This window comes from Clarias gariepinus, chromosome 25, assembly GCF_024256425.1.
Source record: "Clarias gariepinus isolate MV-2021 ecotype Netherlands chromosome 25, CGAR_prim_01v2, whole genome shotgun sequence".
Classification (NCBI taxonomy): Eukaryota; Metazoa; Chordata; class Actinopteri; order Siluriformes; family Clariidae; genus Clarias; species Clarias gariepinus.
In genome coordinates this window covers 12,994,556-13,008,233 of record NC_071124.1, presented here as the reverse complement: position 1 = coordinate 13,008,233, position 13,678 = coordinate 12,994,556, and the positions used below count along the sequence as shown (strand labels likewise).

The window sequence follows — 13,678 nt, the reverse complement described above, 5'->3', positions numbered from 1 at the left end:
GCAGTTAAAGAAGGATGTGTTTGCCTGACTGGAACTCATTACAGATTAAACCATTTAGAGCCCTGGGGCATCTCTCATATGCCAAACAGGACATATAGAAGGAGAAGTGGAGGATGTCCGACTTGCATCTTTCCTTGTCTGCCTCCTTTCTGACCATGACGTTGAGTGTCCAGTTAAATCTTTCCACAAGAAAATTGGATTTTGTGTGGTAGATGCATAATGCACATCTGCCTCGCATGCAAAAGGCAACATAAATCTGACATTAAGTTCAGCATGAAAAATGTATCTTGGTTCTTATTATACTCTTAGATAGCCCAGCATGGCTGTACTCGAGAGGTTCCAGCATGGCAAGGGAACATTTGATGGCTCCAATCATGGCTTTACTGGTGATGGAGACTTTCATCTTGACAGCCTTTTGCTTTTTGAAGGTGGGGCTCTAAGAAAATGGTCCAGAGCAACCCATTCACCCACTTTGGCTGCTGATAACTGATCCAGTGATGGGCATAGTGTCAGGGATGCCTATCGCTGTTCAGTAATCAGCAGCCAAAGTGGTTGAACAAGTTGCTATATTCTTCCCGGAGTTTTTCTACAAAATTCTCACGAAAAACTAGGCCCAGGCTAAGTGCGCAAAGTCAGCCCGGAGGGGAAGAGTAGGTGGAGCTTTGTCAGTGGACTATAAGGAAAATAAACAACTTGAGTCAGGTTGTTCCATGCAACGTGAAAGCAGCCTTCTTGTCTTCACTAATCTTTTTTATATATTCTTTTTCCTGGATGATGAAGGGCAGAGATAATCATGCAGCACCAGCCATTTGTATTTAGCTCACTCTGCCCTGTTGCCATGCCTTGCCGTCTCCTGGTCAATATAGTGGTAGTGCTGAAGTGTCGCTGTTCTTTCAGCACCCAGCCAACAAGCTAGTGAGGACTTATCTGTGTCTTTTTATCTGTCTTTTTTTGTTGAACATATATGGCATTTCTGTGTGCATGCTAGTTGTTGTCATGGAAGCAACAAAGTAAAGGAAAGGTAAAAAGACTTTAAACCATTGGAACTTCAAGATTTGTTTTTTTTACTCTTTTAAATTCAGCTATTGCATCATGTAGTAATTTAAATATACACCAGTTTCACCATAGCCTCAGTAGCATATGCTTACACAGCTTATTTGTAAGCATTTCTTCTGCATTATTGTTTCAGTAGGAAAGGAAAATATACAATTAAAGAAAGAAGAAAGTAAGAGGCAAAAGTAGAACATAGAACATTGTCTGGAAACAACACCCCACAAACTTTCTTTTGAAAATTGCCTGATGTAACTGCAGTGACAAATTATAATGAGAGATTTTTTTTTTTTTTTTACGGTTAACAGTTAGAAACTCTTTGAATTATTTTAAAGAACATCTTCACTTTACAGAATATTATTTAATTTGCATATTCCTTTTTGTGTTTTTTTGTTTTGTTTTGTTTTGTTCTGTCAGTACTGGCCGGGCCACGCTTTTCTCAGGAGCCAGCAGATCAGTCGGTGGTGTTGGGAGAGCGGGTTGTACTTTCCTGTGTGGTGTTTAACTACACGGGCATCGTCCAGTGGACCAAAGATGGGCTTGCTTTGGGCATTGGAGAGGACCTGCGGGGTGAGATCACAGTGAAACACACTTAAATGCATCCTTGCACATATTCCGTTATAGTATATCTAATATATGTATAATATACTACTCATCTGTATCCACATGATATTTTCATTGCCCTGCTGCTAAATGATTGTCTGATTAGATAATTGCTTGAATGTGCCCAAGTAGCAGTGTTAATAAAGTGGATGATGAGTGTGTATACAGTATATAAATATACAAAACACAAATATGTAAAAGAAATGAATTAAAAGGGCCGCATTTACACACATTTAGACTTAAAGTATACACTTGCATATCTCTCTCTCTCTCTCTTTATATATATATATATATACTATCTTATGTTCCATTTTTATTCGGGTTTTAAGCTTCCCTTATATAAAACGTTATATCATTTGCTATTTATCCTTTTATTATTATTATTATTAAGGATAAGTACTATATATGTAAGTGGTTCATGTTCTAGTCATTTATGGTATGGTACTCGGTTCCAGCATACATTTTGCCGAATTTCTTTCTTTCTCCTTCCTCGTGGCTCCTCTAGTCTATCCCTTCTTGCGTTTTTCTTTGTCCATTAATTTGTCTCCTTCATGTTGGTTCTCCTTCACCTCTCATCATGCAATTGGAAGATTCTGACCTATAGATGTGTGAACACACACACACACACACACACAATCTGCAAGGATTGGCTGAGCTAAAGGATGATGTAATCTTTGCCAATACTTTGCTCTAAACCACCCCCCCAACGATGATGTCATAACGTGTATATCTGTGCGCATGCGTTGCGTGCATGCGCAAGACAGAGGAAAGAAAGAGAAGACGGCACTGATAGAATGCCAATGTGTTGGAGTGGAGCCCTCTGGTGGAATAGACCTGATAATACAAGCCTCAACAGACAATTGTCTGTTTTTTTTCCCTAGCCTTTCTTTGTCTTTCCCTCCTTTTATTTCTCTTTGTTTCTTATTGCCTCTCTGACTTTATATACATTGTAAGGTTTTTGTATTCCTAAGTGCATGTGGTAACAGTGTGAGTGTGAGGTGAGTGTGTAAAGTGTGAGGCTGGAAATATGGAGGTTGTGTTTGTGTGTATTCCAGCATGGCCGCGTTATCGTGTATTAAGGATCATTGACGTGGGTCAGTATAACCTGGAGATTTCGTCGGCCGAGCTGTCAGACGACTCTCTGTATGAGTGTCAAGCCACTGAAGCGGCTCTGAGATCCAGACGAGCCAAACTCACCGTCCTCAGTAGGAACCTATCTACAGATAGTAGAAAATGTTTGGTCCATAATGTTTATACTTTTATTGATTTCTCAAATTAAATGATCAGAGATGGAAATATGTTTAATAGTCTGCACTAAAAGTATTTCTTTATTAACATTTATTATACAGTATATGATACAGTTATCTGCATAGGCCTATTCGGGGCCTGTGAATGAGAAAGTGACAAATTTGTGAAGAATCTGATGACTACAGTAAGTGTAATTTCTATTTTTTAAAACCTCCTTTTTAGTTCCCCCGGATGATCCGGTGATAGAAGGAGCGCCAGAGATTCTGTTGACGGCAGGAATCTCCTACAACCTTACATGTGTGTCCCGAGGGGCCAAACCACTGTCGACCATAGAGTGGTACAAAGATGGTGTTATAGTGGAAGGAGCTCATACTAGTACTGTAAGTACAACACACACACACACACACAGATTTAAAGTTTTCTTTTTAAAGATTACACCTGATTTATTTCAATACAAATAATTTTCAAGTTAAAAATATTAAGAAATAATATATGCTATAATGTCTAGTTTCTTATACATAATTTCATAAACTCGTTGTGTCCATGGGGTTGTCTGGTGTTGCCATGTTTGTAGTCTTTGTGGAACATATAGTTTAACACACAAGTTTATTTTTCCTTATTTTACAGACTGAAAACTTAATCATTAATTTAAAATACAGTATAATTTTCTCTATTAATATGAACATGTTAAAGTAACTGTATTAATACCACTCTTCTCTCTCTCTCTCTCTCTCCTTCTTCAATCTCCTCAGGAGGTTTTACCTGACAGGAAGCGAGTAACCACTCGCAGTTTCATGCCTATTCAGCCAGTAGACACAGACACCGGACACAACTTTACCTGTGTCGCCTCCAATCTGGCTGTGCCACTGGGCAAACGAGCCAGTGTCACACTCAACGTGCACCGTAAGTCTTCCTTTGCGTGTGTGTGTGTGTGACTGGGATAACAACATATTTGCTTTCAAGTGCATTATGTTTCCATATCCTATGTAATTCTCTTTTATTCTTTTTTTTTTTTTTAGATGCTCCCACAGTTTTATTATCTATTGAACCTCGCTCAGTTCTAGAGGGAGAAAGGGTAACATTTACATGCCAAGCTACAGCCAACCCTCCTATCATGGGCTACAGGTAAGTATGTGTTTGATTGAGCTGTATGTGGCTAATTGTGGAGTAATACGAAAGGGAGCGTGGCAAAGAGTCAAATAAATGTGTGTTTTAGGTGGGCTAAAGGTGGAGTAATCCTGGAGGGAGCAAGGGAAAGTGTGTTTGTGACTACGGCTGATCACTCGTTCTTCACCGAGCCTGTTTCCTGCCAGGTGTTCAATGCTGTGGGCAGCACCAACGTCAGCATATTGGTGGATGTTCACTGTACGAAACCTCTCTCTATAAACATCAATCCAGATGTTCGTTCATTCATCTCTTTTGCTTTTACATCTGTTTTACCCACATCTCCATTTCTCAGATAATTCAGCCGTACTGTTCTGAATCACTTTTTTTTAAACTATCTATCTATTTCTCATGGACATAGCACACTTGGCTTAATCCAGCTTTATTATACAAATGGCTGAAATAAATCTATTTAAAATAGTGCAATTATGATTTCAAGGGTTACAACCAAATTAAGTGGAGGAAATGGAATAGAGAAAAATAGAATAACTTGTAAGATGGACGTTATAACATCACAAATGTCATGGTAGAGATCATAATTTTTCATGACACCTTATATACAGTTGTACAGCACTGACATGTCAAGTGTACTCTGTCTAGCATATGTTTTTTTATTCATGGCAAAATGTATATTTCATCTGCATTTAACATATGAAAAAGTTACTAAGCATATGCACATTTTCATACAATGTTTTATGAGTATATACACCGAACATTCTTAATGTTATGACACATAACTCTGTAAGGACTGCAGAAGCTTCATATGAGTCCCAGCTGAACTTTGAAATGCATTTTTCCACAAAAGAAGCATTGTAGAATTTGGTGCAAATTACTTACTGTATGTTGTACTTGTGTTACGCTGACAAACACGGTCTGTGTGCAGAGCAGGAAAATTTATAAACACCGAGACCTACTATAATGTACTTAATGTTTATGCAAGTCAATTTAAATTTAACTTATAAGAACCAAGACCAATCTCACCTAGAGATATAACACAGAGCAAATGGATCATATTTTGAAAGACCTCACATGGTGTTTTCCCTGAAAATCTTAAGGCCCTACAGTACTGTATGACATATGTCACAGCAATATTTTCCTAATTTGTTTTATGTCAATTTGTTAAAAATAATACGTGAGATTTTATTAACACATTATAATTGTTAAATATGATAAAAAAACAAACAAACAACAAATTTTTTTTTTAAATTAACTAGTTCCATCTCAGACACACTCTTGTAAATGTTATGGGCACACAAATTCACATATTGTCACATGACTGTACCAGAATGTTCATCAGATACATTAAACCCCAGGATAAGGCACAATTAGGAACATTTACTGTAAATTATGGGCTACGACAGGCCTTGAAATCTCTTTAATTTTTTACATGCATTAGACATTTATATACAATCCTTATAATTGGCATGAGGATATCAGGAAATGAATAATAAATTAAATGTGCCACTTACACGTTTTTGTTCTAATAAAGATACATGATGCACAGTGATTCTTTCCTGGATAAAGTTCAGAGAAGCATAATATTGCCATGATATTCGTGTTCATGATGACGGAAACTGGATAATAGTTTTTACCCAAGCCTCTGGTTCCAGGTTTTTGATTAAGATCCCACTGATCTTATTTTATGCTTTTTTTTTTTTAATATCTAATATCTCAAAACGTGTAGAAACGTAGAGTCGTACTATTTTTTTCAAGACTTTGTACTTTGTCCATCATCTGGATGGATCTGCTGATGAATTTAATGTGTTCAAATTTTCAATACATTTATACATGAATGAATGAATAAATAAATGACCAATTAAACATTTTGTTCATCTTCTTCACTGCATATTTATTTTTCTCATGTCTTGTTTCTCTTATCCACCCAGCCTTCTTGTCGTCTCCTTTCATGTCACACACTCTGATCCACAAAACATTCATAAGAATATTAATGTCTTCCCCTTTGTCCAGTTGGTCCGATCCTGGTAGTGGAACCAAGGCCGGTAACGGTGGATGTGGACTCTGATGTAACACTGAACTGTAAATGGGCAGGGAATCCTCCTCTTACACTCACCTGGACAAAAAAGGGCTCCAGTATGGTACTTAAACACTATTATACTATACCTCTATAAACTATACAACAAACACAACATTCTTCAAAGTTACCAGGTGTAGTTTTAGCAATGTCATCATAGTCATGGTATTAACACACACACATACACACACACACACACAAAAAAATGCTAACCACATCTGTAAAGTATCTGGCGTTCTCATTGGTCTTTAGCTGTTGACTATTTGTATGAGGACCAAAGAAGTGAAACAGAAAGTTTCTTATTACCAAAAGTTTTTTTATTTTTTTATTTTTTACTTTTACAAGTTAACATGAGCTTAAATCATGAAAAATAATAGAAAGGAAGAAAAATAAATGATAAATGTGTGTTTTGGCTGCTGAGAAGTGAACAGATATTTATAACTTTAAAACAAGTATTATTAATAGGGCTTATATCATACCTTGTTCATTTACTTTTGGTTCAGACCTTTAGGGTAAACCTGCTGGGAAATTATGATGATATAATTCTCTCAATATAAATATAAATACATTTAAATTGAAGCTGTCGTTACTTTAACATTAATCACATGGACAACTGAGCAAATGTAACACTGTACACATAGATAGATAGATAGATAGATAGATAGATAGATAGATAGATAGATAGATTCTTTAGTGTCACTGCACAGGGTACACCAAAATTAAGTGTCCCGCCTCCTAATATCAACTCCTACAGTATTTTTATGGTCATAACAATATAGAATAAATAAATACAATAATTAAGTATCTCACATAGTGTATACTGACTCCAAAAAACAATTGTTTTTGTAAACAATTATGTTACGGTATAAATGTTTAAGGATATACTACAGCATTACAGAATCTGTCCTGTATATTCCTATATTGCTGAGTCCTCACATTTCTGTTACTGTGTTGTTGTTTTTCTCTGACAGGTGCTCAGTAATAACAATCAGTTGTATTTGAAGTCAGTGAGTCAGGCTGATGCAGGACAGTATGTGTGTAAAGCCATCGTACCCAGGATTGGGGTTGGAGAGACAGAGGTCACACTCACAGTCAATGGTTAGTACAACACACACACACACACATTTATTTGTGCTCATATCCACGTAGCCAAGCAGGAGTGATTGCAAAAAACTAAATTAAGAACAGAACACGGAATCAGAAAATTCTTACATAAGCATGATTAGGGACGTGTTGGGCACTGTGAAGGAATGAGATTAGATCATTATTTGAAATTTTGTAATGAAAATACTGTAATAATAAATAAAAGTTGCCCTAAGTTGCCTTGGATAGGCTTCAGGCCCCACGCGATCCTGTATACAGAATTAAGCAGTATAGACAATGAGTGAGTGAGTGAGACAATGGCTCAGTACTTAATGTTTTAACATTTTTAGAATATTTTCCATGTGAAATTACATTTGCCTTTCACACCTTTTTAAAGGTATAACAAACAAACAAACAAACAAACTTCTACTGTAACCCTATAATAGACATGCGTCACATCCAGGCTGAATCTCTACCTAGGGCTACTAGCCAATGGTGCCAGTAGTGATCCAGGCCCAACATGATTAAATAAATGAATACTTTTCTGCAGTCCGTGTCATTCCCTTACATTTTCCAAGTGAGCAACAAACAAAAGAAATGTGTTGCATAGGCAAAGAAATAGCACAGATATACTGTACATGAGCATGTGTTTTAATTGTTGTTTTTAATCGTTTCTATAGCCAACAAATAATAATCATAATAATATTAATAATTATTTTGAGAATTCTACATTTTTGTGACATCATTTCCATATTGTAGTAGTAGTAAAATTTACCCTTCATAAAATGATTGATGACTTTTGTTCTACCTGACATGGGTAACTAAAAAGAGTTAATTTAATGTGTAACATAAAAGTAACTTCGCTATGTCTTTGTATTAATAATATTATTTTTACATTTTTATTTCTGAATATTGAACAGGTCCACCAATTATTTCAAGTGAACCAGTTCAGTATGCTGTAAGAGGTGAGAAGGGTGAGATCAAATGCTACATTGCAAGCACACCTCCTCCGGACAAAATTGTGAGTACACACACACACACACACACACACACACACACACACACACACACACACACCTACACATCCGCACATTAACTGTGGGTGTTTTTAATTAAATATATGAAGTGATCAGACCTGTGAGTCTGTATTCATGTCTCACACACAGTGTCTGTAGGATAATCACCAGATACATTTTAAACCTTTACAACCCTTTACAACAACAGTTACTTTTAATTCACTAATTTGGTTGTTCATGTGTTTTATCAAGAGTGGTGATATTTAGTATAACAGCACTCTGACTCAATTTTTGTGATTGCTACACATATTTCTAGCACTTTACTTTACGTTACTTCATTTACTTTGGGCTTATAGTCTGTGTGTTGCCTGGCAACATGTAATGCTCTTTACAGCTGTGGCTTCATGGAGAGAAAAAAAGAACTAAATATTTAAGCTTTTCAGGTATGGTGAAAAAGATCCTTTTATCTATATAAATAAGGGAAAGGTTTGTTTGTTTGGTCTGTACATTGGTCAGAACTCCTGCTTTATGCTTCATACATTAGAGGACCAATAAACCAGTCTCAAAAAAATTTCTGTCTGTATGTCTGTATGTCTGTCCAGCTGAGTTTGTCACAATGAAATGAAACTTTGGCATTTGCTTGAAGTTAATCTGTGCCATAAATGAAATCAAAATGTTGAGTAGAAGGGACATCATGACCAGTTTTTTGCCTGATTATGTCACAGCAGCCAGAATTTTTTTTGGACAAATATATTACCCTGAGGTGGGCGTGGCTATACGCACGACTCAACAGAGCCAATCAACACAATAGTTTACTGTAAATACACAGAGTCTGCAGAAGACACAGAAACTACCATAATGCACTTATAAGGCGCCCAAATGCTCACAAAACTCAGAGTGACACGGCAAAGCGAGTGACACGGCATGAATACAAAAAAGTCAAATACACTATGAAAACTGAACCATGCAAGATGAATGGACAGATCAGGGTATGTTTATTCTTCCTGCAGGAGGTTTAAAACCAGTTTGTTGTATGTTCCAAAACTGTGGCGCTAATAAAAAGCAGTAATGTGTTAGTGTCACTATAAAGAAGTACAACTTAACGTAAAGATACTCAACCTTACAATTTTTTTTTTTTTTTTTTTGTATAAATAATTTGGGCAGAAAAAAAAAAAGACAGACAGACATGTATGTGGGCTTCAACCTGAAATAATAATATCACTGATTACATTAAAGCTAAACAGCTAATTTTTTTAGCTTTAACCTTTGAACTATTTCTAAAAACTCTTTATCCGTTAACGATGTGTACTAACGCTAGTGTCAGATCTAATTTACTCCTCCATTTATCCTGCTGAATTCATTTTATCCTGCTGTTTATAGTATGTATTTGTGTGCATGCATATAAAATATATTTGGATGCCTGTTGTAACACAATTGTGCTTTTATAGAAATACATTCCTAATAAACACTACATGGATATTTTTTGATAAAAGATACATGCTAAAACTCAGATTTCCAGGCTTTTTATTTAAAGGGCATTTTAGAGCACCTTTAAAATGCCTTAGTTTTTTTAGTTTTTTTAAGCTGAAAAAAGCCAGTGCAACAGAAGGGAAGGATTATCTGTAAATGTAGGCAAAGTCCAAGTACAAAAGTCATAATAAACTGTTCCAAGCGAAATAAGCTATTTGGTGATTCCATGTGTGTTCCATGTTTTATATACTGTATATATATATGTACACACACACAACATATGGCAAAAGTTTGGACACAGTTTGGATTTATTTTATTTATACATTCTAAAACAATTTCAAAACCACGAGGTCAGCCATTCTGGAATAGGTCTTGCATGAACAGTATTGTCTAAAAGTGTATTTGCAAAACCCATCAGGCACCGTGATGAAACTGTCTCTCACGAAGACCATCCCAGGAAAGCAAGACCATTATTATTTAAATATATTAAAGAAGGTTATTGCATTGTTTTTTAATGTGACTGTAATGCATTAGAAAATGTTTCCTAACTTTTGACTGGTAGAGTATGTGTGTGTGTACAGTACAGTATATATATATATATCATTTTTATAGAGCGATATGTGCAGTGATCCATTAAAAAAAAAAAAAAGTCCAGCAAAGAGGTTTTCCGGAAGAAGATTGTGTTTTTGTGTCCGTCCCGACCCTGCTGAAGATAACACTGCCACTTTAATAACAAGCCCATAACCAGCACTTTGTTAAAGACAAAGTCATGTACTCTTTAGTGTGGCTCATGAGAAGCAGACAGCAGGACATGACAAATGAGTGCTTTAAACAATCTCAGCACTTTAGCTGTGCCTCCTTGTTGCCTCCTTCCTTCTTCTTAATCGCTCCCCCTCCTTCTCCTTCTCCTCTACGCTCTATCCTTATTTATTTTCTCCCATCTGGATTTTTTTCTTACTTCCACCTCTCAGTGTTAATGGGTCCACCTCCCCTTCCACACCCAGTTTGCGTGACTACTCTGCAGATAATGAGACATGACATTACAGGGCAACTCTTAATGCACACGCCACTTACGAAATATAAAATATGAAATAAACGAGGGTTAAGGTCTGGAGAAAATGAAGGACGAAAGGAGATGAAAAGAGGACGTGCATTTATTTATTTTTTATCCCCGTCATCTGTCCTTTATCTAGGATATCATCTGAGATAGAAAGATGTTTACCACTTTTAGCTTTGATTATGGCATGCATGGTGTGTGAAAATGCTCGGAAAAACTTTTGCTTTTGAAAAAACAGTTATTTCCATCAAGTGTTGCATTCATTTTCGGAAGAAATCTTGTACTTGATGACGTGAGTTTTATAGTTGAAGCACTATAAAATCCCAAAGACTGTTAGTGGGGTTCAGGTGGCCAATTTGTGTGTGAAAATGAATCCTCATGCTCCCAGAACATTTCACAATCTTTCACAATTTAAGCTCAATGAACCCAAGCATTGTCACCCTGGAATATGCCTGTGCCATCATGGGGAAACAAATCCATTTATGGGACAACCTGTGTACTCACTGTCCGTTGGAACTTTTTTTTGTTTGTTTTTTTTGCCATTTGGCCTCTCGACACTGCCATATGTAATTTGAATACTCTTGCAATACTTAAAATGTAAGCAAAGCCAAGACTTTAATTCTCTGCTTTAATTCAAAGGGTTAACACAAATGTGCATTCAGTAACCACAGCCATTTACAGGACCTGACTGCAACACTGCCTGCAGAGCCTTTTTCTTCCTGTTTCTTTTTCTTTTTCGTCTTTATTAGCCTCAATAACAAATATTTTTTTTGTGGCTTAGGCAATGTTAATGAATAATTACAGGTAGAATGCATAAGCAGTGTACAGTACCTTAGATAAATCCTTGCAGATCAGCAAAGCTTTAGTTCGGTATGAGTAATTTTATAATTTTGTGTACATTTCACATAAGTAAAAAAGGACAAAAACAACATTCTTTCTTAATAGAACAAATTATGCTTCGAGTATCTGCTAGTTGCATAAACATTAAAATAATTTTCAAGGTAGTGGATGGTGCATCTATGTTTCTAACAGAACTTCCTCCTGCATCTCAAAAATTATCATTTTTTTCTCCAAATGACGTCATGTTTCTCTGCGGCATAATTTTTTGAACATTAATAAATTCATATAAAGATATATTTTCTTGTGTTTGAACTTTTTGAATAAATTTTAAAATAGTTGTGGTCAAATGGTTTTATTGATTATTGTGAAATCATAAAACCCCTTAAATGCAAAGGCAGACATGGTAAAAATGGTACATTTTGCAAGCTAAGTGACGCGTAGGATGTACATAGTTTGTCTAATGCTTTCCCTTAATTGGTAAAATGTGAGATTTTGAAAGAACATTTTAAATACATATACTTATCATCAACAGACATGGAATGTATCTTAATTTATACAGTAGTATGCATGTCAAATAAGCCTCATAAGATCCATTCCCACGGATATACTGTAAACGAATATTGAAAAGCATTCACATCTGCTATTGTGCATATGAAATCTTGACTCGACTGTATAACTACTTGGAAGACCACATGTTACTGTTCCATCTGCATGTCCAGAGAAGAAATATGATGTACTAGGTGGCTACATGTGGTAGGTCATGTGAGTGTGTTTCCTTTTGCAGGTATGGGCCTGGAAGGAGAATGTGTGGGAGAAAGACAGAGGCACTCTGTCAGAGCGATACACAGTAGAGCAGAGCAAGCCAGCATCAGAAGGGGGCGCTGTGCTCTCCACCCTCACCATCAATAATGTGATAGAGTCAGACTTTCAATCAACATACAACTGCACAGCCTGGAACTCATTCGGACCAGGAACCATGATCATCACACTGGCGGAGACAGGTGAGACGGCGCTGCTATTTGGATCAGCGGGGACATTAAAATTCCATCATATATAAAAATAGGTTTTATTATCTTAAAATCTACTTCAATTTCTCAGTAACCACAAGGAGTCTTAAGCAGTCAAAAGATTTCTTGTTAATGGTTATATTTTTCTCTGAATGTACACAGAATATTTGAAGAAGGCATGCACATGCTATTTAATATTTTTTTTATATATATATATACTGTATACTTACAGTATATATATATATATATATATATATATATATATATATATATATATATATAGATGTACTTCAGACAGTTGATGATCACAGGTTGATTATCCTTTTATAACTTCTAACCAATAATCAAGCCATGTAGGGACATGATCTGGAAGCACTTGTACTGTAAGTCTTTTATGTCTTCTTTTGCTCAGATATTGTCCCTGTGGGAATAATAGCTGGTGGGACAGTCGGCTCGTCCATCCTGCTTCTTCTCTTCTTGCTTACCCTGGCCTTCTACCTCTATCGCCAACGAAAAGCCCGTGAGTACAACATGTGGAATTTATCCAGGAACATCCTGGACCTCTGAACATGTGTCTACTCACTCTCCATTTTATGGAAACACTGAATGTGATTTATGACATTTTAAAACTTCATTTGTCTAGTTCAATATGTAAATTTAAGGCTTACTGGATGCAGGATGGAATTGTATGCAGATTATGTGTAATGTTGTTTGGATACAGCTGTTAAATGTATATAAGGTACATTTGTATGACATTTATTGGAAGTTTTAATGGATATTTATTAATAATAAAACTGTTATACAATAGTAGTAGTAAAAAAAAGGGGAAACCATAAGGATCTGTGTGTCTTTGATGGGGGACAAATTGTATAGGTTCAACACCTGTGCCAAATAACAGGGCTCGTGTAGTGTTTCCAGTATGCAGCAGTGGTAGTGCCTACCAAAAGTAGTAGGAAAGATAATGGATGATCTGGCAACAGGGTCCTGGGCACTCAGTGCTTATTAACTGCCAAAAGTGGGTACATCAGCATCCAAACTGGACCTCTGAACAATGGATTTAGGTGACCTGGTCTGATGTATTACATTTACTTTTGCATCGTGTTACTTT

General features: G+C 36.2%; 1 protein-coding gene across 2 annotated transcripts in view; it reads left to right on the top strand.

Moving 5' to 3' along the window:
* Window positions 1–13,678, top strand: part of kirrel1b (kirre like nephrin family adhesion molecule 1b) — a 67,254-nt gene that overhangs the window by 45,817 nt on the left and 7,759 nt on the right. For both annotated transcript variants that reach the window (XM_053486109.1, XM_053486108.1), the window contains exons 2-12: window positions 1,468–1,620; window positions 2,709–2,858; window positions 3,124–3,281; window positions 3,654–3,804; window positions 3,921–4,026; window positions 4,118–4,266; window positions 6,034–6,161; window positions 7,069–7,195; window positions 8,101–8,201; window positions 12,348–12,564; window positions 12,983–13,090. In XM_053486109.1, the coding sequence (XP_053342084.1) occupies window positions 1,468–1,620; window positions 2,709–2,858; window positions 3,124–3,281; window positions 3,654–3,804; window positions 3,921–4,026; window positions 4,118–4,266; window positions 6,034–6,161; window positions 7,069–7,195; window positions 8,101–8,201; window positions 12,348–12,564; window positions 12,983–13,090 (1,548 nt within the window). The remainder of the gene's footprint in view (window positions 1–1,467; window positions 1,621–2,708; window positions 2,859–3,123; window positions 3,282–3,653; window positions 3,805–3,920; window positions 4,027–4,117; window positions 4,267–6,033; window positions 6,162–7,068; window positions 7,196–8,100; window positions 8,202–12,347; window positions 12,565–12,982; window positions 13,091–13,678) is intronic.